General features: G+C 40.4%; 1 protein-coding gene across 1 annotated transcript in view; it reads left to right on the top strand.

Annotated features, from left to right (window-relative positions):
- LOC147024232 (integrin alpha-8-like) overlaps positions 1 to 25136 on the top strand; it is an 84892-nt gene that overhangs the window by 41141 nt on the left and 18615 nt on the right. The window contains exons 4-16 of the mRNA XM_085883937.1: positions 2129 to 2252; positions 2561 to 2622; positions 5937 to 5982; positions 9902 to 10027; positions 11809 to 11853; positions 12153 to 12196; positions 15057 to 15113; positions 15455 to 15507; positions 15628 to 15836; positions 16062 to 16259; positions 17275 to 17320; positions 18911 to 19018; positions 23777 to 23829. Of these exons, the coding sequence (XP_085740063.1) occupies positions 2129 to 2252; positions 2561 to 2622; positions 5937 to 5982; positions 9902 to 10027; positions 11809 to 11853; positions 12153 to 12196; positions 15057 to 15113; positions 15455 to 15507; positions 15628 to 15836; positions 16062 to 16259; positions 17275 to 17320; positions 18911 to 19018; positions 23777 to 23829 (1171 nt within the window). The remainder of the gene's footprint in view (positions 1 to 2128; positions 2253 to 2560; positions 2623 to 5936; positions 5983 to 9901; positions 10028 to 11808; positions 11854 to 12152; positions 12197 to 15056; positions 15114 to 15454; positions 15508 to 15627; positions 15837 to 16061; positions 16260 to 17274; positions 17321 to 18910; positions 19019 to 23776; positions 23830 to 25136) is intronic.

The following is a 25136-nucleotide window of genomic DNA, read 5'->3' as shown; positions in this document are numbered from 1 at the left end:
CGATGATCTTAAATGCCCTGGTTTCGACAGCGTGAAGCCGAGAAAGGTGGGAGGCAGGAGCACCAGCCCAGAGGGGAGAGCAGTACTCCATCAGGCTACGGACCCGATTGGCCTTTGAAAGCGGAATGCCCAACATTCTGAGCTATCTGACGCTTGCTGACTCCACCTTCCGATTGGACAACAATTCGTCTTTGAAAACCGGAAAGTTTGTGTACTCCCTGGGTTCAAAGCATAGTTAATTGTCATACAACTTGTTTCTGCAAATGAAGAGTTCAATATTAAGACAAATCACTGAGTAAAACTTGCTTTATACAGATAAAATTAATAAATTAAACATGTCTATTTACTTCTGTCATGTCTCTGTACATGCCAAGCAGTGCTTCAACAGGAAATAATAACAAGGAAATTAGTGGAAGCGATTCATCAATGTGTGTACCATCCCTCGGATGAATGTGAAACTTGGTGTCCCAACTGCCAGCATTGTTTGTTGGACGTTAAAGATTTAATGTTGTCCTTCATGAAGAGTAGGTCTGCTATCGCTGGCACGATGGCCAAATTTTGAATTCTTCCTCTAACCTATAGGGGGCACTGCATCTGCAGCACTGCTACTCTCCCAGCAAATGATGTGACCTACAGCCATGTGCTGGATAGGAAAGAAGAATAAATCAATCGGAGAAAGAATTATGGCTCCGCCACTGAAGATATGCCCGAGGCATTATGTTTTTGCTTCGTCCGTCCATCCGTGCGTCTGTCCGTCCAAATGTATAACATGATGCAAAGATGAATTGATTCAATTTTGGATTCAAGGGGTCAATAGCCATGTAACCTTTAGCTGAAAGTAACAGATTTTATTTTTCTGCTTGAACTTGTGGACCACTGAAGGGATTTTGACCAAACTTGGCAAAACTATGAACTTGGGTCAGATCTGAATAAAGCCTGTTTGTGGTTAAGGTGGTTGGCTTGGGATCATAGGGTCCTGAGTGTGAGTTTGTTTTCCGCTGAATTAACACCAGGTGGGGTTGCCTCAGCCTGTCAACCTTCCGAGGTCCGTGAAATGAGTACCCGTGTACTGGTATGGGGGCACAGCATCAGCGATAGCTACCTGGCAACCAAGCTGCCATACACAAGAAGAAGAACTGAATACAAGATGAACTGATTAAATTTTGGGTTCAAATGGTCAAAGGACTAGTCATCTATTTTACTGCAATATCTTATGAACCACTCAAGAAATTTTGACCATTTTTGACACACTTATGGAGTGTAATACAAAAAGGAACTGATTCAGTTTTAGATTGAACAGGTCAAAAGACATGGAGAGAAAAAAAAGAAATTTGAAAAAAATTGAAAATTACTTTGGAGACCATAACTCGAGTTAGAAGCATATGATCAGGTATGCCAAGGGGGGGCAGGGGGGGGGATGACAGGCGAGGTAACTACCCCAGAGCCCAAACCTAATAGGGGCCCCTAATTATTCCTTCAATTTTTTTGTTTCACATAATGATTGTTTGTGACGATAAAACACCGGAGGCAACTTTATTTTGTATCTCCCTTCAAGCCACCCCAGGTGATTCCCTGGCATGGACAGTGACACCCTCCCTCATAAAATAAACTACTGTGGGAACAATTACATCATGACAATCACGGTAATGATGATGTAAATGAACGCCCCATCCGGATGAAGTGTGTAAAACTAATCTGCTTGTAGAAATAAGTGAATTACACTCCAATTTCCTTTAAACCACGGCATGTGTTTCTGATGATGAAAATACAGAAACCTCCGTATTGGTTGTTAAAATTTTTTTTTAAAAGGGGTCCAACACTTAGTATTGCCCCGGGGCCCCATCCTGGCTCTCGGCGGCCCTGCATGTGATGTTGTCTCTCTTCTACTTTATATCTGTCTTTTTTTTCTCTCTGGGTTGACATGTAATGTTGATGGAGGCATGCACATCCATTGACACATTCGCATCAAATTTCTACTTTCTAGTTTTCATGATTCATTGATACATAAACAGGGGCTCTCGCTCTTCTGCTCCACATGGCTTTAGTCACTTCAAAATTCCTGTTGCTCTGTTATTCCCGTTGGATTTGTGAAAGCTATCTTTTAATCCGAGTGCATTGTGCATGCTAGGCTTGTGCACCGCTGTACCACTGGCGCACTCTGAAAGCTGTGGAGGAAAAGGATCCAGTTGGAACCTGCTACCTTGCCTACAACAACTTCTCTCGAATTGCAGAATATTCACCTTGCCGGAATCGTTAGTGAACTTTTCACTTTTTTTTTTATCATTTCATCATTGCCATCTTCACGGTGATCATTTTCATAGGTGATGATGATAATTTTAAAGAAAATCCAAATTGTTTCGTTACATTTGCTTACGTAAACCATTTGAAGTGATGATTAAACCCAAGAAAATTGTGAATTACTTTTCTAATAATATTGTCAGTCAAATGCTGGCGGATCAATAAATGAAGTATTTTCGATCAAGATTATATTGTGTGATGTAAAAGAAGTATGAAGGTGATATTTTAATATGATTTTACATCTTCTGTTTTTTTCCACCAGGTGGTGGAGATCCACAAGGTCAAGGCTTCTGTCAAGGAGGTTTCAGCGTGGACCTCACCCAGGTAAGGTTCTTTGGCAGGCCCACCACACATGCCATGTTATTCCACAAACATGCACAATGACACCATGTGCAGGAACTGTTAATATCAATAGTCCTGATGTGTATACAAACCTGGTGCTCTATATAAAGCATGGCAAGAGGTTGGCAAACGTCAGCCAAGTGTGACATGGTTATACTGTTTGTATGACCATATTCCATCTTGACTTTCCACTATATGTTCGACCAGAGGGGGATTTACTCGTACATAATAGAACTATGAAAATGCATCAGGATTTTACTTTTTTTTTTTTAAATTGTCTCACCAGCTCACCCGCACTCTTGCTCCCACTCCGCCCGACCCTCTGCTTCCTCTTCACTCGGTCAGTAATTAACATCTGGCTGAGCATTTCTTAACACATATACAAAGAAGAAAATTGCACAAACTTCCCCTTCATTATATTAATTTCTGATTCACTCGCTTCTGGTTAAATTTCATTCATTTTTTCCTCGTAAGCGAAGAAATCAGGAATGAAATGAGTAAATCTTTCATTTAATGAAAGGTAAGCTGGTGGTTCATCATGACTTTGCAAATAGTAGTACATATGCAATAAATTGATTGGAAGGAAGCCGCATCATTAACGCAAGCGCGAACACCTTTAGACACTCATGATCAGCCACTCATGTTGTTTTCAGCATTATGTCATCAGCTTCTTGTTTATAGCACAAAACCTCATTTCCCCATTAACACGATGAAAACGAATCCTCAGCACATCTCTCGAAGAGCATATTGTAACGTTTTGTTTTCCGTGACACTGATAATTATTATCTTTGCAGAATTTCTTTTTTTTTTTTCCGAGAACTTCTAAAAACGTATATATTTTATCTCTACACTCCATCAAAGCACCCGACTTTCATGGAGGTGGAGGAGGAAATAAAATGCAATATATTGAACAAGTGCACTCCTGCCGATACCACCGACCCTCTCCAACTCCACTTGCTTCCAGACTTTTCCGAAGATTCTTTCTCTTTCAGAGTGATTAAAAGAAACAAATAAATGAACAAATTTTATTAGTACTCTACTACTGTCTTTCACGGTTCCAATTAATCCTACCTTCTTGTGGCTTCCATCAAAGATGGAAGTTGGGTCCAATGGGCCCTCTTCACTCTGCAGATCAGGATAAAATCACAAACTGGTCCAACACGTGGAACATGTTTTTCAATCCTGACGAATCTCACACTCTCACTATGCCTCTGCCAAAGGACTGTTTGGACCCCCCCCCATCTACTTTCTCAACAATCCTCCGGAAGAAGTCCTTTCATTCAAGCTTCTGTGTCTCACTATCTGTCATGATCTTTCTTGGGAAAGCCACATTTCGAAGATGGCCTCCAAAGCCAGTCGCCGACTGGGAATCCTCCATCCTGCAAAGTCCTTCCTTGGCACACCTGATGTCCTAACGACATACAAAGCTTTCATCTTCAGCCTGATGGAGTACTGCTTTCCCCTCTGGGCTGGTGCTCCTGCCTCTCACCTTTCTCAGCTTTACACTGTGAAAACCAAGGCATTTCGGATCATTGGCATCTCCCGCGATGAGACTGAGTCTTTGGTCCTCTCCCTCTCTCACCACAGTCAGGTTGGTGGTCTTTCTGTCTTCCACCATCTCCTCTCCGGTCTCGCCCCCTCTGCTATGTCTGAGATATGACCCCCCCACAAATATTTCTGCAGGGCGCTCAAGGTCCGCCAGCAACCCCCTTCTGGTAAAACTACCAAAATCATGAATCACTGCTCACCTTCACTTTCATTCTTCTTTTTTTCCCACCTTTGGAACAAACTTCCACACTCTCTTCAATCCCATTCTTCCCTCTAGGTCTTCAAAACAGCTGTTCACCATCACCTCTTATCATCCCCCACCAAAAACCACGATCTTTTCTACCCCCATTAATCCACCCCAAACCCACCTCCTTCAAATTCCCTGCTCTCCTTCCTGAAAGTCCCGGCAGTGTCCATCTCGTTTACCCTGTGTATACCGCCCCATCCCTCTCCATTCCACAGATCTCCTCATGTCTCTTCCACACTGTTTCGCCCTCCCCAACCCCCCCCCCCTTTATTCTCCTACTCTCCTTGTTGTGCATTTCTGTGTGTTACCTCTTATACGAGCCTCGACATTGTACACAAAAAGAAAAATAAGTCTTTCACAAATCGGGTGGCTAGGCCTGATGTGTTACTGAAGATAATTTTGTGAGGAATTTGGAATTAGGCCTGAGCGTGGCGATAGCTCACCGACCAAGTGAAAGATATCAATCATGGCATCTTCAATGTCCACTCTTTATGCTCGCAAACATAACACACAGCTTAACGTCCATCCAAGGGACACAGCACTTTATAACGGTGCCCTCCTTGCGAAGCACCAATCCGGTCATTTCCTCGGATTGGGAATCAAACTCAGGTTCGATAGCTCACAGGTGAGGTACGTGAAATGAACAAATGAGCGATTCCACAAAAGTAGATGATGAATGGTTTATTAATACCATGAGAATTATTTTTGTTTCGTTTTAACGGCAAAGTCGTTTATGAAATGTATCAACGTCATGACAATCAGCTTCTAGTTCATTTGAAAATGCGTGATCTTAAAATGCTTTTGCACGATAGCTTAATTGGTTCAACAGAGCAGAATAATGTTTTTGGCTCGATCGACACTCCCATCTCAGCAGATATCCCAGCTGGCAGGATGGCCGAGAGGTACGCACGTTCACCTCTAAGCCATCTATCCTGGGTTCAAATCTCGGCCCAGCTATAAACTATCATCCCGATGTTGCACGGGCAGGATGATTCATCAATGTGTGTGCTTAAACTGGACGTCCTGTCGTTCGGCATTAGTTGGCGGATGTTAAAGATCCCACTGTGTCCTTCCTCACCAGCACTCTGGTCAAATTCCAAATCACTGCCCTAACCTACTATACAGAGGGCCCGAACCGAAACCAAACACTAGGTCTGAGCATCAGCGGAACAGCCATACCCTCAACCAATGATGCTACCCCACCACATTGTGCTGCATACAAAACAAGAAAGAGAGGCAGCTATCACATGATGCACATGTGTTTGCAGATTGGATATAGGAGTCAAGTGGGCCAAGTTTGTGTCAAATATCAGGCTTTCATTATCATTGTGCTGTCATGTGCTTTTCCTTTTTGTAATCCACATGCATGTTGATCACTAATGAAGGTGTTGAGGAGTTCTCTCTGCTAATTATCACATTTACAAATGTGATAATTAGCAGAGAGAAATGTGTTTTCCTAAATATGTTTTCTTAACTTTGTTGTCATCTTGTGTGTTTTCAGAATGGTTGGGTCGTGCTCGGAGGACCGGGTAGTTTCTACTGGCAAGGTAAGCAGTCAAACCTGCCATTTGCCTATTTACAAACACAAGGAACTTTGGCATAAGAAGAGGCCATTTGGCCCATCATGCCCGTGTCAAACCAACCCCAGTATCCATCACCCATCCACACACAAGCTATCGTCAAAGTCCCGCCAATATCCATTTTCCCCTTATCTCCAGTGCATCCAGGTACCTATCACATTCCCATTTAAACATATCCACCATTTAAGCCACCTCTATTGGCACTACCTTTCCTTTCCGGAGAGACTACCTACCACCACCTTTGTGGCGAGTGGTCATGTGGCTTTAAAAAAAACAACTGACGTGTTTGCACATGCTCTGTTTGTTTACAAAGAACAGGAGATTGTGTGTGTGTATAAATGTGGCTTCAAGAATGCGTAAATGTGCCACGCTTTGTTTTGACCCTGCTCCAATATTGTGGGAAGTCTTAGCTTCCCTTGTTACCTCGTATTCATGACGTATATTGACGTCAGCAGCAATCCCAAGAGCCAAAGAGGAACCGGGTATGTGCATAAATTGTTTTGTCTCCATATCCGGTATTCTTGAGTGTGCCCCGAGAAGTGCAAGATGAAAAGTCTCTGCAATGTCTGTTTGTTCTCTTTGTAATATTTTGATTTTCTACCACCAAGCAATTATTATGCCAAAGAATGTTCCAATAGCTCCAATGGTACACCTGCTGATCTTTACAAACTCTCTTCTCCATATTACAGTGACGAGTGGTAATTATACAAGACTGACACAAACAGAGCGTTTTGAATGTATAAATTGCTCTACCTTACTCCACCATACCATGCTTGTATTTTTGTTTAATTTGAAGATCGAGATGTGCAGATAGTATCTGGAGATCACTGTACTGTAAACTTTACAGGATTTATTGTAAAGACCATCTTTATTGGTCCCCGTTGGACTCAGTCCGAAACAGGGGCTTATGGATTTGGTCTCAATTTTCGTGTCCGTGCGTGTGTACGTCCGCAACCATATCTTGGACACGTATCGACCGATTTTATTCATACTTGGCACAAAGACAACACATGATCGTGTACATATGTGCATCATTTGTTTCACGATGCAATCAAAAGTGGCTGGCGGCCATTTTAGTTGAAAAAAACATAAAACTGATGTTCAACATGTTCTCAACCATTTCTTGTACAACATTTATCGATGTTGTTCAAACTTGGCACACAGATAACGAATGATGGCTTACATATGCACGTCTTTTTTTTTTTCTAGATCAGTTCCAAGATGGCCAACTGGTGGCCATTTTGTCACTTAAATGTGTCCTAAAACACTGGGGGCTGTGACATTTTATGTCTTTTTATCACTTGTTTCAAGTACTTTTGAATGTTCCCATTTTCTCCCTGAATAATTTTTCCCACCTAGCTTTCACCTTTCCTTCCTAACACTCTAACTTTCAAAGGTTTCACAAATTATATGGCCATCCTGTATTTATTCATCATTATTTTACCTTTAACTCATGAATTATTATTCTAATCTGGATGAGAGGTTTGGAAACACTTCTAGCCACAATAACAACAAAACAAAACAATAGCGAGAATTGATTTGCAATACGTGTCTCCTACTAATGTGATATTTTCAAAGTTTAAAAAGGGCATAACTCTGAAAAATTGACAAAATGTCCTGAAACTCAAACTTATTCTGTAACTTATCATAACAAAGCCATGCACCAAGTTTCAGTTGAATATGTTAACGGATGTGGGGGAAAAAAAGTCTGAAAAACCACAGATGGGACGGACAGACGGACGGAGAACAAACCTCTCGTCCCCCTCCAGTGAAACTGGTTGAGGATTAATAATGCAATGTTGAAATGTAACGGTCAGTCATAAAATGACTTGTGTGACTTTGGCACCATAGTCAAACCTGGGAACTTCATTGTACCATGATGAAATTACATCAAATTTTAACAATTTAAACTTTTTTATGTCGGATACAGTGGTTGTGGAAGGAAGGATACCTTCATGAAGGTTGTGGCCCTTTACGTTGGCAGACATGTGCAACAATGGATTTTATCGACTGAAAGCTGAAGGAAGTCATTCAAGGTCCCAGCTTTCGCTCTGATGAAGGGCGAAGGACTGAAACGTCAGCTGCATTTTGCTACCCGTGGCAGTTGATATTCTATAATCAGCTTTCCATAATTGATAAAATCCATTCTTTCTAATGTAGTTCTGAAATTTCAACTTTGCATAAGATGCTTCATTGATTGACGTCATTGGATTTGTTGATACGATTTATATTGGATTCAAAAATGTGTAAAACTTCATCTCAATTTGTTTAACATATTGACGGGGACAGAAAGACAACGAAATAACATTGTGAGATTTCCCTTTGGAGAAGTCTCACAAATTAAAGGGACAGTTATAGACCACATTGTCTTTCCTCTTTCCTGAGAAAACATTCCATGTATATTGTTAAAAACAAAAACAAGTGAAATTTACTCACGATTGTAAAAATTGGAAAGAACCTTTTTTAAAAAAATGAACCCTTCAATAACTGATCCTTCCTGATTTATTGTATGAGAGATTCAAGGGAATGTGTGTTCAGGAAGCTGTTGCCTCGTCCATGGAGCTAAAACTCGTGATTTTGGCAATGCCAAATACAAATGACGTCATCAAAAAAGTGACCGCAAATTGCTGTTTACATCCCAAATTGCATCATCAACAAACAGAATAGCAAGTTGCGGAAAGTCGAAACTTTGCCCACTTCTCAAGGGCTCTTCACATCTTTGACTGCCATTATAATTTGTTTAGCTAATTATAAAGAATTAATAAGTAAGGTGCACCTGTGTTTCAAGCTTAGCCAGTTTATGACTACTACTACTACTTTATTGACGTAATTATACCCACCTTTTTATGGGGTTGGTTGGTGAACCCTTTTTGTACAAGACAGGTACCAACAATTGTTGAGGATATAGGGGTACTTGGGCATTAGCAGGACTGAGAAGTAGCTTAAGTATGGATTGGTGATTGTATGCATGTGTAGTGATTGTGATATCTGGGAGAGGGTGTCGTCAAAAGGTGAATGTGTCCCGCCAGTTCACAGGCCTCTCTCTGGCAATTGCCTGACACAGCCTGTGAGGATAATCTTTATTTCAGCCATCATTGGAGTTTAGACTCTGGGGTGCATTGGTAATGGTCAATATATATATATATATATATATATATATATATATATATATATATATATATATATATATATATATATATATATATATATATATATACATATATACATATATATGTACATATATACATGTGTATCTACATATGTATATATAGATATGTTACAGCAGTATACTGTATATATGTATAATATATATATATATATATATATATATATATATATATATATATATATATATATATTATACATACATACACATATATACATATATACATCCATACATATATACATGTGTATCTACATATGTATATATAGATATGTTACAGCAGTATACTGTATATATGTATGTATTTATATATATATATATATATATATATATATATATATATATATACATCCATACATATATACATCCATACATGTGTATCTACACATGTATATATAGATATGTTACAGCAGTATACTGTATATATGTATGTATGTATAATATATATATATATATATATATATATATATATATTTATGTATATATATATATATATATATATATATATATATATACATATATATATATATATATATATATATACATATATATATATGTATATATATATATATATATGTATATATATATATATATATATATATATATATATATATATATATATATATATATGTTGCTGCATGTTAAACACTGTTAAAAGGTTATGCTAAGCAAGCAAACTGTTTGTGCTGTACTTTTTGTGAGATGGTTCATTATCTTCGATAGGTCAGTTGCTTTCTGCAGACCTGGATGCGGTCTTACGTTCATACAACTCAAATGATATCGTAACGGCTGTTCCTGATCGTAGGGAAACACAACCTGCACAAGCAGTTTATGATGACAGTTATTTGGGTGAGTAAAAAAACATCTACCACAACACTACATTACTACAATCACACTACCACAACACCATAACCACATACAAGAATATAAATTTGTGAAGGTCAACAACAATGATTTTTCTTCCAAGAAAAATCAAAAGAAATTGCATTTGTGATATTTATATTTTATGATGTCATTGACCATGTTGTTGGCTTCTATGGAGATAGACCTGAATTTTTAACGTCATGATTAGCTATCTGTGTTCATGATTGGTTTGTGATGTCATATTTGGTGAAAAATTCCTCGTGAGGGTGAGCTATTTCTCAGAATCAGTACCTCACTGAAACCCGTCGCTCGGCTTTTCAAAGTGGGATTCATTTCACATGGGAGCATCCGGGAGAGGATGCCCCCTCCATTAAAGAGGGGGGGTCTCCCCAAGGGAAACAAATGGAATTTTATCATCTTTCTGAGGTATTCACAGATCCCATGAATGTGAAAGATTGTAATGTTTTGTTGAGATATTAATTCGTATTTCAAGATAATAAATCTGGATTTTGACATTAGTAAATTTCTGTTCATGTGAGTTCTCCCATCCAAAATAAATGATTTGAGCCCTGAGTCAAAATGGCCCAGGTCATTAATTCCCCAGGGTCGACATGCCCGTTGGAGTGATGTCCGCTCGCACGACGCCTGATCATGCGACACCTGCACGCTTGACACCTGAGCACATGATGCTTGCGTGTGTAACACCTGCATGCGACTGCTGCTTACACATGATGTCTGCTTGTTACAGCAATGTCTGTTATAGTAATTTATGTTGGAGCCTTGTGTACAATTGCATTTGTGGCCAGTTCATGTTGAATCACATAATACTTCCCATAATAGGTCATACTCGAGTAAACAGTGTGCAAGTCAGATATTTTGGCCTTGAAGATAACATGATTTTGGCCTTAAAGATGTCAGCTTGCAGTAGGCAAGCTGACATCCAAAGTATAACAGGCAACGTAAGTAGTTGCCCATAGGTTTCATGGTTTTGGAATTATGGAGGAGACGGGCGGACTAACGGATGGATGGACACACACTGACATTTATTATTATAGATGACATATGGCAGTGAGCTTCCCAAGTGGTTTGGTTTTCTGGAAACTCACTTTAATTTATCTTTTTTTTTTTTCCCCCATTCTCTTTTTTGTTCCGACTGGCTCCTCAGTGTTCCCATTCCAAAGAACACCTCCTTAACCTCGACATGTAAATCCTCCTCTCCAAATCATCATTCATATTCTAATTTGAGAAGTGTGTTTGTAGGTTTGTTTGTTTGTTTGTTAAACCTCTAATGCACCCTTGAACCACTGGATATAATGAGTTGAAAACTGGTGGTTGCACTCAGGTTATGTCTGGGAAGGTTTTAGGTGGTAAGAAAAAAAAAATCATAGTATAGTCCCTGGGGTTCAGGGTGGGGTGAAAACCTCAATTCTATCTTTGTCAACATGTATGGCACGGCACACCTCCTGGTGGGAGGGGGTATTACAAGTCTGAATAACTTGCTAATTCTGTGGGATGAACAATAAGAACAAGTTCTTTACCAGCTAGTAATAGGTAAATCAATGAACCATGTTGTTGAAGTCACTATCCATGTCTTCCAATAATTTGTCGGGTTAACGCAACCATTTTAATCTTGCAGGTATAGCGTGTGCTCGTAAAACAAAAATCAATATATAAATGAGATATATCTTTCTATATTTTGATGGGTAATAAATTCATGTGTGTTCGACTGCTTCTGACCTTGAAAATAATTTTATTTTGCTTTTCAGGTTATTCAGTGACGGTGGGAGAATTCACAAAAGATTTGCAGCAAGGTGAGCTGTTTAACGAGGAATCAGCAGCTTCTCGTTGTACAAAGCATCAACCATACTTGGGGGTTTATTGCTATTGTAATTGAAATTTGAGTCATATTTCTCCTTCAGTTGTTCTTTTCACAAAATGAATTGATCATTGTAATTGATCCCGAGTCTGATTATAACCAACCATAATTTGCCAACCTTCCTGAGCACAATCTGTGGGCCTCATGTTGCACGCGTGAAACCACATCCTTGAGTTTTGTTGTAGATTATATATTTTTGCACAGCTGATGGGGTTGTAATCTATTGTGCCACAGAGTTTGTGACCGGGGTCCCACGAGGACTCAAGACTCTTGGTTATGTAAGTTTCTGTCGCGGTGTGTTAGCCGGATCATCGTGCCCTGTGATTAATGCCTAATCTCAGCTTAGAGTCTTATCTTACGAGAGGAAAGCATCATACAAGGTTTATTTTTTTCTTGGCATGCTTGTTTGCTATTGCTCTTCATTTTCTCACCAACAAAGCTGGTGATTTTCTTGGTGATGGGTGAGCTTTTATTTTTATTTTTCCTGCTATGCATTCATCGGAGTTTGTTATTTTCACCGAACTTTATGCAGAATTTTGAGACGCCTTTTTACTTATCTTTTTACCTCGGTGTGTATGTCTGATCATTGTAATGTAATTATGCCTGGTGTTGGCTTAATGGTTCGAGTGGTGGGCTTTAGATCCCAGGGTCCTGAGTTCAAATCCCGCTCAGCTGTTGAATTAATAACAGGTGGGGTTAACTCGGCCTGTCATCCTTCCGAAGTCGGCATAATGAGTGCCAGCATTCTGGTCTACTGTGTCGGAGTGGCGACCAATCCAGGATTGTGCTCAATAGCCAAGGAGAATGCTTAAGCGATACCAACGCTCTGCACAGAGTATGGTCCCAATCTCCTCCTCCTCCTCCTCCTCCTCTGTATGTTTGTCTGTCTGTCTGTGAGCAGAATGTCTCAAAAAGTTGAAGACGGATTTGGACGAAATTTGATGGACAGGTTGGGTGTGTGACAAGGACTATGAAATAGTCCTCATATTGGGAATATGAAAATATCAGGTTAATATCCTCATATCTGGAAAATATCGGGAATATGAAAATAAGTAGAATTCGATTTTGATGAAGATCCGGATCTGGATACGATAATTTTTGTTAAAGCGAGTCTTCACCATTGAGAAATGGGGCTACAAACGATATGTGGCATGATATTTCAAAAAATTATTGACAGATTCGGACAAGACTTTGTGGGCAGGTTGGGTGTGTGACAAGAAAGAGTCGATTCAATTTTGGTGAAAATCTGGATACAAGAAGCATGTAGATGTATTGTTATCCAAATCCATTGTGACCATACTCTGTGCAGAGCGCCGGTGCTCCCTACACCGTCTCCTGGGCTATTGGACACAATCCTGGATGGATCGCCACTCTGACATGGCTCAATCATCCCAGCAAGCCAGTACTCATTTTGCCGACTTCGGAAGGATGACAGGCTGAGTCAACCCCACCTGGTATTAATTCAACAGCCAAGCAGGATCCCAAGCCCATCACCCTCACCATTAAGCCAACACCAGGCATATGTATTGTTATACTTCAGTACAATGATAGCATTATTATTGTGATAAATTATATATGAATGCAACAGTGGGAATGAGAATTGAATAATGATATTTGTTGTCATGTCTCTCTTCATTTATTAGTCCCTTATCGGTTTCACCAGAGGGGACTATAGTTTTGTTGTCCGTTCGTCCGTCTGTCCCACCTGTGGTTTTTCAAACTTTTTCCCATACCCTCTAACATATTCAACTGAAACTTGGTACATGGCTTTATCATGAAAAGTTGCAGAATAAGTTTGAGTTTCAGGCATTTCATCAATTTTTCACAGAATTATGCCCTTTGTGGACTTAGACAATATCACATCGGAAGGGGACATGTATTGCTAAGCAATTCTCCGTCTTGTTACCCTCGCCGAAGGAGATGGTATTGCGTTTGTCTGTCTGTCTGTTTTTGTCTGTCTACGCGGAACTTTCGTGTTGTTCTCCACAACCGCTTGGCGGATTGAGACAAAATTTTCACCATCGGTGCGACAACTCGTGTAGAATGTTTTGATCATAATTAAGACGTCATAGGTCGTTTGGTGTGAAAGCTTTGTTGGAAAAACGGGAAAAAATTGGACCTCTGTATCTCTGAAACTGCACCAAGGAAAAAAATTTAAGCTTGGCACATCGAAAGTACTCCTCGTGGGCAATAATGTAATTTTTGATGGCGTCACAGTTGCCTTCGTTATGATGTTATAATTGCATATGTATAATGTTACATCTCATGAGTATGAAAATTGTTGAGGGTAATCTCGGGATAAAATGGTCCACAGACAAAAAAAATTGATGACGTCATCGGTTATGTGATTTGGCAGCCATATTGTTAAAAAAACACCTTCAAAAATCTTCCTCTCTCAAGTGGCTGAACAGATCGAAGCGAAACTTTACACGTATGCCCACCTAAAGCTTCATAAATATGATGTCATCGGTCACATGGTTTGGCGGCCATATTGGATCGAAGAAAAATATTAAATAATGTTTTCTCTGGAACCGCTTAATCAATTGACATGAAACTTCACGTAGTGATGGGGAATTCACGTTTTAAATATCAACTTGATCAACCACATGGTCTGACAGCCAGAATTATTTCATTTTTTTTGGTATGGGTTATATTTATTTATATATTTATTTATGTATTTATTTTGAATAAGGCTCACTTAGCTGTAACCGGATGGGTTTGAGGGTAGAGGAGTAGCATCTGAAATGCGAATGCAATCCAGGTTCCTCCTGATGACTTCATCTTTGCTTGTTCGGGTTCCTTCTGATTACTCCGATGCAGGACTGTACCTATTTGGTTTTCCCTTTGATTTGAATTGAATTTATTTTAATCACATTCTAAATTAAATTGAATAATGAATAATATATTTTTTTTTAAACATCATGGGTCAGGGTCAGGGTCAGATCAAAGTGGGACGTCTTGGTACCCAGTCATCACTGCCGGCAGTTATAAAGTGTCAGTTCCAGTTGTGTTTCTTACTAATCACGGAACACACCAGTACACAAACTCCACACAAAATAAGTCCCGCCGAGGGTCTTCAGTCTCCGATTGCTCTTTTTCTTGTTAAATCTTGTTTTAATCTTTATCTTTTATTTTCAGGTGGGTATAATTGATTCAAAGACCATGATGTCAATATACAACTTCACTGGAGAGCAGGTAATAATTACCTCTACTCCCTCCCTCTCCTTCCTCCCTTTCCTATTCCATCCCATTCTCAACTAGTTCAGCAGTGAAAATGTAGTCGCTGTATTAATTGTTCAGGCAGAGCTCTATCATGCCTCATTTTGGTCATTTTAATTACTAACATCAGGATTTGAACACCACAGTGAGCAAAAATGGTTCATATTGTATGGCCTTGCAGAAGGTAAACCACATTAGAATCTTGCATATTCCTTGATTGAGCCTAGAGGGGAAAACAGACTGTTTTGAAGGGCTTCCGTTGTTTGGCCTATTTCCACTGAAATGATTGCCATCTTGTGTTTACATTATTACTCCAGATGGCCTCATACTTTGGATTCACAGTGGCCGTGGCTGATGTTAATGACGATGGGTGAGTAAAGGTTTGCTCTGGATATTTATGAACCCAAGTCGCATTCATGGCTCCGGCTAAATGTGACCTGTTATTGAGGGGTGTACATTTTTACGTTCAGCCCTGGTTCATGCCTGACAGGTTGGATGATGTGTTTGTCGGAGCCCCACTTTACATGGAGCGAGGTGCCGATGGCAAACTCCGTGAAGTTGGTCGGGTCTACCAGTACCTCCAGGATCCCATTCCCTTAAATTTTCGCACTCCGCAGACCTTAACCGGCTCTCAGACATATGCACGCTTTGGCAGTGCGTTAGCACCACTCGGTGATCTTGACGATGATGGCTACAATGGTGAGAACATTATTTTTTCCTTATCTATCTGGCTTCCAATTTCACCAGCGTTCTGCATTCCACGTCTCCGGTGCTTCCTGCTTGTCTTTATCTTCATTCCTCAAACTCATTACAAAACTAAACACAACTTGCGTTTTACATGCTTCTGCCGCACACAATTTGCTGTGGTGTTCCTTCATTTTCTCATTATTATTCAAAAGCGGCAACTCCTTTTTCCTTTGTCAGATTTGGCGGTAGGAGTCCCATTTGGAGGTGAAAACCACGGTGGTTTGGTTTATATTTATAATGGAGGCCGGGAAGGGCTGCAGCCAACTGCCTCACAGGTGCTCAAAAGCCATTGGCCAAGTGGACTGAATGCACTGCCCCCAAGCTTTGGCTATGCACTGCGAGGGGGCACTGATGTGGATGGCAATGGTTACCCAGGTGAGAATGTCTTTAGAACATCCTGCTGCCACTGTTTGGGTCCTTCGATGCGTTATAAATTGTTTTTAATGTCTTGCCCTTGAGGCACAATGCCTTTGAAGCAGAAACTTTGAAAATACATAATTGAACTGCTCTGCCAGTGAGGACAAGCACTGCTCATGATGCATTTAAGGAAAGGGTATTTGGAGCAAAAAGTAGGGTTGCCATGGTTTGCAGATCCAGATCTCGGCCTGAAAATTTGTCGGTGTAATGAATGGCAAAGATTTGTTAACCCTTTCGCACATGCAATCCTACTTATAGCCAACCCTGTGCAGCAAATAGCATGCTCGCCTCACAAGTGAGAGAAGCCAAGTTTCATTCCAGGACTGGGCAAAACCTTTGGCAACTGTCTTTACTCCAAGTGTCAAGATTTACCGAGCATTAAGTAGGAAAAAAATGCAAATCCATGGGGGCCATACTCTGTGCAGAGCGTTGGTGCTGCCGAGGCAGTCTCCTGGGCTATTGGGCACAATCGTGGATGGGTCACCCCTCCGACACAGGTTATCCCAAATGGTTATTACCCCAGTACACTGGTACTCATTTTGCCAACCTCAGAAGGATGACAGGCTGAGTCAACTCCACCTGGTATTAATTCAACGGGTGAGCAGGATTTGAACTCAGGACCCTAGGATCCCGAGCCCACCAGCCTAACCATTAACCCACCACCAGGCATAATCAGCAGGAACCAGTTTGTTAACCGATTGGTGGATCACTTTCCACTGTAATAGCTCTGCTAATGTGGAAATTCTGCCAACTTCTTCCATATTCCTTGGCACTAGCTTCCATGGACGGAGGTCCGACGCTATCAATAACATTCACACACCCAGGTGTTCACATGTCATAGGTGAACAGCGAACACCCATCTTCGGCTATGATGGGCAACTGTTGTTGCAAGTATTGAGCTGTGTGGAAAGTGGAGGCACAAAGCAATGCGTGCTCCCTTTAACCTGTGCCTTTATTGTTCCATATTTTACAGACCTCCTCGTTGGGGCATTTGGAGTCTCCAAAGCCGTTCTCTACAGGTGAGTAGGTTCAGCAACACAAAACAACATAATTGGTGAATAAATCGTACTCGCAGCAATTGTTGGAACTTCAATGTGATGAAGAATTGACCTTTCGATTTGCACCCAACCTTTACCAGTTGCTAATCATGATTTCTTTACCAGATGTGACACCTATTTTTACCTCCGCCGCCGAAGGTGGAAGGAGGTGATGTTTTCACCCCTGTCTGTCTGTTTGTTTGTCTGTCTGTCTGTTTTTCTGTTTGTGTGCAAGTTATCTGAAAAAGATGTGGATGGATTCGGATGAAATTTTATGGACAGGTTTGGTGCATGACAAGGACGAACTGATTAGATTTATTGAAGATCTGAATCCGAATCCGACGACGAGAATTTTTAAAGTGATTCTTCACCATTGAGAGAAAGGGCTAAACGAATATATAGCAGGATATCTCAAAACGTTTTAGACGGATTTGGATGAAACTTGGTGGATATGTTGAGTGTGTGGCAAGGAAGAACTGATTCGATTTTGGTGAAGATCCGAATCCGGATCCGGACACGAGGATTATTTAATTTTAAAGCGGTTCTTCACCATTGAGAGATCGGGCCAAAAATGATATAGTACTGTATATAGCATGATATTTCAAAAACTTATTGGGCCCGAAATGTTCTCGTGGATCAGGCATTGTGTGGTGAAGGTATGCGCTCTACCGAGTGCCCTTCTAGTTTGAACTGTTCTTGCCTTTTTTATCATTTTTTGGTCCTTGCTTGGCAAGCATGTGGGGAATCAAACACAATCTCTAATGATGGAGGTGTAACTTTTTGGGGTTCATATCATTTGATTGCATCAGTCATATTTGGTGGTAATGATTTTTTGGGTTAATTTCCATGAGCTCATTCCTGTGTGTCTATTGATATTGTATCTCTCTGAGGCCTGATGTTGGCTTCATGGTTAACATGGTTAAGGCGGATAGCTTAAGATCCTAGGGTCTTGAGCTCAACCCCCTGTCGGGTCATTGAATTAACACCAGGTAAGGTTGACTCAGCCTGTCATCCTTCCAAGGTCGGCAAAATGAGCACCAGCTTACTGGTAACAGGGGCGCTGCATCAGCGGCACAGCTGTGCCCCCAGAAAATGATGCAGCCAAGCAACCGCAGGCTGCATACGAATAAATAAATATTTCTGCTTGGGATAGGTGATTCTGTAATGAAAGCCTGCAGAAGTCTTGACAAGCCGAATGAGTGTGGCCTTCCAACCAAACTGAAATGTGCAACTCATTTGAACTACATCTGTCATCTGCAATATTATTTCCACCAATATTAGCCAATATTGCAGTATTATTAATGAGGCTTTTAAAAATTTCTACATTTTTGATTGGTATCTGCGCGTAGATTGGTGTGAGTTAAAAATGTGTGTTTGGAAGTTAACGTGAGCTGTATAAGCTTTTTTTTGTATTTAGTTGAATCGGATGCTTCTCCAACTCATCTGCCCTTCCAAAAACCGATTTTAATGATCCATCTTTGTGCAGATATTAATTCACTAAATTTTGATTCTTATTGGCTTCTTCACATAAAGAAGTTTTATTCGTTCTCTCCTGCCATCTCTGTTGTGTAGGGCGAGACCGGTGGTTCGTGTTGAGGCAAGTGTCCATGTGGTTCCACAGATCATTAATCCAGAGGTTAAGAATTGCAAGAATCCAGCCACGAAGAAAGATCTCACCTGGTAAGAAAAATCGAAGGATATATATATATATATATATATATATATATATATATATATATATATATATATATATATATATATATATATATATATATATATATCTGTGAAGATTTTAGGCTCGTAAAATGACTGTGTTGATCCTTGAAGTCATTGGGTCAACAACTGGAAACCTTAAAAAAAAAAAAACAACAGCTGAAAATGCAAGGTTTAACATTCCTGAAACAACTTTTCTTGAAAGTGGTAAATAGTAATTACCTCCGCCACCGAAGGTGAAGGAGGCGATGTGTTTCACCCCTGTCTGTCTGTTTGTTATTTTTGAGATCAAAAGGTCAAAGGTCAACTCAAGGTTCAAACTTCTAAAATCATCAAATTTCATCTGAAAAATTGTCAGTTTTCATCTGATTAACCTGAAGATTAAGCAGCTATTGCATGGTACATCGCTGAATTTGGAAACCAACTATTTTGGAGGTCAATAGGTCAAAGGTCAATTCGAGGTCAAACTTCTAAAATCATCGATTTCAATCTGAAAAATAATCAATTTTGATTCGATTGACCCGAGCTTGGATTCAGATTGTCAATTTAAATCTTAATGAAATGGACAATTCGATGTATCCATGGCAACCTTTGGAGAGGGAAGTGCATTTTGTAAGTATCCGTGCTCTGCACGACGTCTTTTTCTGTCTGTTTATCTGTTTGTCAATCGCTTACAGGTCACAATTCTAAAGTGATCATCGTGAAACTTTTCCAAGTTGTAGAAGTAGTCTCAACTGAGAAGTTTATTGATTTTGAGGTCAGAGGTCATCTTGAGGTCAAATTTCTAAAATCGGCCTTTTTCATCCAATTGACTTGAAAGTTGAACAGGATTTGCATATTGTGTCACTTAATTGGGAAACCAACTATTTGAGGTCAAGAGGTCAAAGGTTAACTCAAGGTTCAAACTTCTAAAATCATCAATTTTTATCTGAAAAATCGTCAATTTTCCTCCGATTGACTTGGAAGTTAAACAGTAACTGCATAGTGCATTACTCAATTGGAAAAAAAAAAAACTAGTTTTGAGATCAAAAGGTCAAAGGTTAGCTCAAGGGCAAACATCTAAAATCATAAATTTTCAACTGAAAAATCGTCAATTTACATTCCATTAACTTGGAAATGAAACACAATTGCATAGTCCATCACTGAATTGGGAAACCGACAATTTGAGGTCAAAAGGTCAAAGGTGAACTCAAGGTCAAAGTTCTAAAATCATCCAAATTGAATCTGAAAAACCATCAATTTTCATCTGATTAACCTTAAAATTAAAAAGCAATTACATAGTGCATCACTGAATTGGGAAACCAACTATTTTTGAGGTCATAAGGTCAAAGGTCAACTCAAGGTTAAACTTATAAAATCATCAATTTCGATCTGAAAAATACCGTATTTTCCGGTGTATGAACCACACTTTTTCATGGGCAAAAAAAGGTAAAAGTTGGGGTTGTGGTTAATATACAGGTGTATAAAAAAAATCCGTCTTAAAAATGATCAATGCTGAATTTCAATTGTATTCCAAATTAACACTCTTTTTTTTAGCAGTCAGAAATGCTGTTAAGCTAAATTCCGCCATTTAAATTTTGAAAACCGTTCAGGTTAAGAGTTTGTACAGTGTTTTATTAACCGTGTGCGGAAATTAAATGTCACGCTCGGAAAGGTTTGGAAACGGAAACGCCTAGAGACGCCCGGAGTATAGGTGCGTGGCGTATATAGAGTCTTGCGGCTCTGAAACCGCCATTAAACACAGAAGAAGAACATCTGGTCTCACATAAAAAAGAAGAATTATTCACAATAGCTGGAGTCCAATAAAGGAGCACCCACCTCAAATGAGCTTGCGCGGCAAGCTTCCCTCATATGTCGTGTTCAAGAGGAAGAGACCACTCAAAGGCAAGTTTCCTGCCGGCGTCATTGTTCATGCGTAGCAGAAGGAGTGGAGAGATGAGGGACTTGTAGTGGTGACTATCTTTTTACATGCATCATTTTCTACATGAACATGCAGTGCAGGCCGAATTAATCCACCAAGCTTGTTCCTTCCATGATGACACTCTGATAGCAAATGCTGGATAGCAGGATGTGGTTTAAAACTAGGAACAACCAATCAACCCTGAGTACTTTTCTATACGAGGGTAGGAAGTGGATTTAAAAAGGAAGAAGAGGGATCACATGAGAGTGAGGAGCCACGAGACGGTGCAGCTTTAAGAAATACCAGCGCTGCTCGGTTCTTTTGGCTTCCTTTGGTTATTTTCGTTCTTCCCGGTTCTCTTCGTTTTCCCTCGTTTCTATCAGCAGTTCATAACTTGCTTCCCACAGATTACTCGCATTGACCAGATGAGCTTTCTTACTTCGCAGGCCATTGTATTCGACCCAAGTATCGAGGAGCATTAGCTGCATCTCAGTGGAACCACTACAGACAAACTTTCCTATTTCCCATACTTGGTATTTTCATCAGTTGAAAATCAATATTTTGTGACGTGTTTCCCACCGGGATTTTTGACCCAGATCCCGCCACATGCATCCTGGTTGAACTTTCACCATTAAGTCCGTCGCTCCATTGGCTGAGCATTATGGTTCCTGAGAGGCTGCCGGCATTCATCTAACCACCATATGATCCACGTGAGTGGAAATTCACACTCACATAATTTCTACAGATTGGTCCAGGACTGGGTGTGCAATGGTCTGGAGTATTAGGCCGAATGGCAGTCTCTCCCGACGACAGAACATGCTAGTCCTGGATGCGTTCAGTTGTCACAAGACCGACGACACCAAAGCACTACTCCATCGGACCAACACCAATCTCGTCATCATCCCAGGTGGGATGACATCGCTCCTGCCACCCCTCAATGTGACCATCAACAAGCCATTCAAGGAAGGGCTACGTCGCTGCTGGTCTGACTGGATAATGAGTGGGGAGAAGACCTACACCAAGAGCGGAAGGATGAGAAAGGTCGACCTTCCGATGATCTGCAGCTGGATCGTGAAGGTGTGGGGGGAGATACTGTTGGATATCATCAAGCAAGCATTTCTGAAATGCTGCATCTCCAACAACATGGAAAACACAGAGGACAATGTCATTTTGGAGGAGGACGCTGCAAATGACGGTGGCAGCGACGGGGATTTGCTTTACCCTCACTCAGACGAGGAGTTATGTACTGTCTTTGACGAGGAAAGCATTGACAAGGAAACAAATATAATCCTCTTCATAATATTAAGAAATTAGAAAGAAAAATAAAAACTTCTTGGTATCCTCTCCTCTCTCTTCAACTTCTTGAAAATGAGAATGAGACTGTGAGATGGAATTAAGCGGACATGGGAGTAAGCATGTTGATACCTCGGTCACTTTGATGCGTACAAAGTTAATGTACAAACGTATTTAGATCGAGATCAGAAAATGAAATGATCAATATTTTCTTTTCTTTTGAGGGTGAAAAACAGAGTTGCGGTTAATACACGGCCACGGTTTATACACCAGAAAATACGGTAATCAATTTTCATCCGATTGACCTGAGCTTTGATTAAGATTGTCAATTTTAATCTGAATGAAATGGACAATTTGATGTATCCATGGCAAACTTTGGAGAGGGGGGGGTGGATTTTGCAAGTATCATGCTCTACACGATGTCTTTTTCTTGTTATCTTGCCAAAACGAAGTTTTTGCAAGATATGTTAGTCAGCTTGTATGTTTTTTTTTTTTGGTTTTTTTGTTTGTTTGTTTGTTTGTTTGTTTGTCTGTAATCATGTATAAAAAATTCTGCAGAGCACAGTTATCATCGGAAATTTTTGTAACTACGCATATCAGAGGCCTATAGAGGTCCCTTTCAGTGCACAAAATTTTGAAGGTCAAAGGTCAAAGGTAAAAGGTCAAGGTCACTTTGGCACAAATCAGGGGAGTCAACGAAACCCTTATTTTTTGAGTAATTTTGATCGGATCGTCTTCAAACTTCATGGGAATATAGTTCATGGTCTGGCGCTCAGCTGATTAATTGTTGGTGGCGATTGGCCTTGACCTTCATGGTTAGCGCCTCAGGTCAAACATATTTGACCCCAAGGTCAAATTTTCAAGTTTTAGTAACCATATTGTGTAGTACCTCAAATTGAACACCTCGATGAGTGCTTTCTAGATATGTCAAGCTTGAGACATTATGACGTCATTTGGTGACGTTATGAGGCAAAAGCATATTTTTCATGGTTACTCTGCAGAATGATTCTCATCGGAATCTCTCGTAGGCAGATATTCCTCAAGGAGTCGCTCCTGGTGGATACTGTTCACCTCAGTGTGATCTTAAAGAAGTCACATGTGGTCACCTTTTGGCAAGATACGGGTCACCCTGCGGGTGACATTGGTTTATTTGTTTGTTTGTCTGTTTTTATTTGTTTGTTTGTTTGTTTATAAACAAAATATCTCAAAACGTGGACGGATTCGGACGAAACTCGCTGGGCAGGTTGGGTGTGTAAGAAGGAAGAATTGATTCGATTTTGGTTCAGTTCTGAATCCATCTCTGACCTATCAGTGGGATACAAAACTTAAACTAACCAGCCTGGTGGAGGTATGCACTCGACCGAGTGCTCTTCTAGTTTCATATTGTTTTACGACGAGGTTTATAACTTTCTGGATTTACCTTGGGAATTACTAACTTTTGAAGTCATTTTTGTAAACAGGTATGTATCTTAGGCTTGGAAGACATTAATGTTGACTGACCGGGACTATTCCCTCTGACCTCTTTCTTGCAGCTTTGATATTGAATTTTCAATCTCAGCAGCCGGAGCAGCTCCAGAGAAACTGCGTAAGCCTTGGCATTGTGACAGCATCCATCACACAATCTCTGATATCATACTAAAACTCCTGGTGCATTTCATTTCAAACATTTAGACAGCATTCTAATATTATTTGTGACAGCAAGAGGATATAATAATAAAAACATTTGTTTGCTGTTGTAAATTAAATGTTTTACATACTTTCCGCAGCCAATCAGTGACTCTCAAATGCAATGGCAGCCTTTACAGGAATTGCTGGAAACTGACTAAGTTTCATTGAGAGAGCTTAATCGTGCACTTTTTCTGTGCAATTGTGCTTTCCCTGCCAGGCAAACATCAATTCAGAAGCGAGGTCTGATGAGGCAGTTTGAATGTGGGATCAATGGAGGGATGAAGAGTCGAGGCGGTAGAGGTGACGTGGAAAAGGAGGTTAGAAGTGTTGTGTGTTCAGGAAACCAATTGGAAAGGGGACGCGAGAACATTGGAAGGAAGGTACAAGCTGTATGGAAGTGGCTGGAAGGATGCGGGAGGGGATGGAAGGAGTAATGGCATTGGAATCGTAGTATCGGAAGAGATCAGCAAGGTGGTCAGAGTGGAAATATGGGAGAGACAGATATTTATGGCATGGTTGGTGATACAGAAACAAATTATGTGTGTTATGTCACTTTATAGACCACAGATGGGAAGGAATAAGGCGGAGAAGCAGGAGTTCAGGGACATAATGAAGATTATGGTTGGTTGAGCTGGAGGTGATGCTGTGCATTGCGGGAGACTTCAATAAACATGTGGAAGTAGCAGAGCTGGGTGAATAAGAATGTGTTGGTAAATTTGGATGCGGAACAAGGAATAGAGAGGAGCAAGGGCTGGTAGAGCTGGTGTTGAGAAATGTTTTAGCCATCGCTGGTTCATTCTTCCAGAAATGGGACAGCCACAAGATTACTTACAGAAGTGGACAGCATAAAACTGAACTGGATTTGTTGGTAGTTAGGAAGCAATCATTGTGGAGGATTAAGGGCTGTAAGATGGTGATGAGAGAGCATGCCACCACCCTGCACAAGTCTGTGGTGTTTGTTGTTTGCATGCAGGAAAGGAAGTTAGGAGCAGGGGTTGGAAGATGATAAATTGGGGGAATTTCAGGGATGTCTGTTCTGTAGAGTATAAGGAGAGGGCAAAGACCAAGCAATGAGGAACTTAGTGAAGAAGCCGATGGTTTGGAGGAGGGGTGGAAGAAGAACAGAGAGGCATTTAGGGGAATTGCAGAAGTTTTCTGTGGAAGGACATCAGGAAGGGGCACATTGTCAAGGAATAGAAATCAGGTATGATGGACGGAGGAAGT

The sequence above is a fragment of the Eptatretus burgeri genome, chromosome 6, assembly GCF_056783735.1.
Source record: "Eptatretus burgeri isolate ZD-2024b chromosome 6, Ebu_testis_v1, whole genome shotgun sequence".
Classification (NCBI taxonomy): domain Eukaryota; kingdom Metazoa; phylum Chordata; class Myxini; order Myxiniformes; family Myxinidae; genus Eptatretus; species Eptatretus burgeri.
Note: the sequence above shows the minus strand (reverse complement) of the source record. Positions and strands in the feature narration are given on the sequence as shown.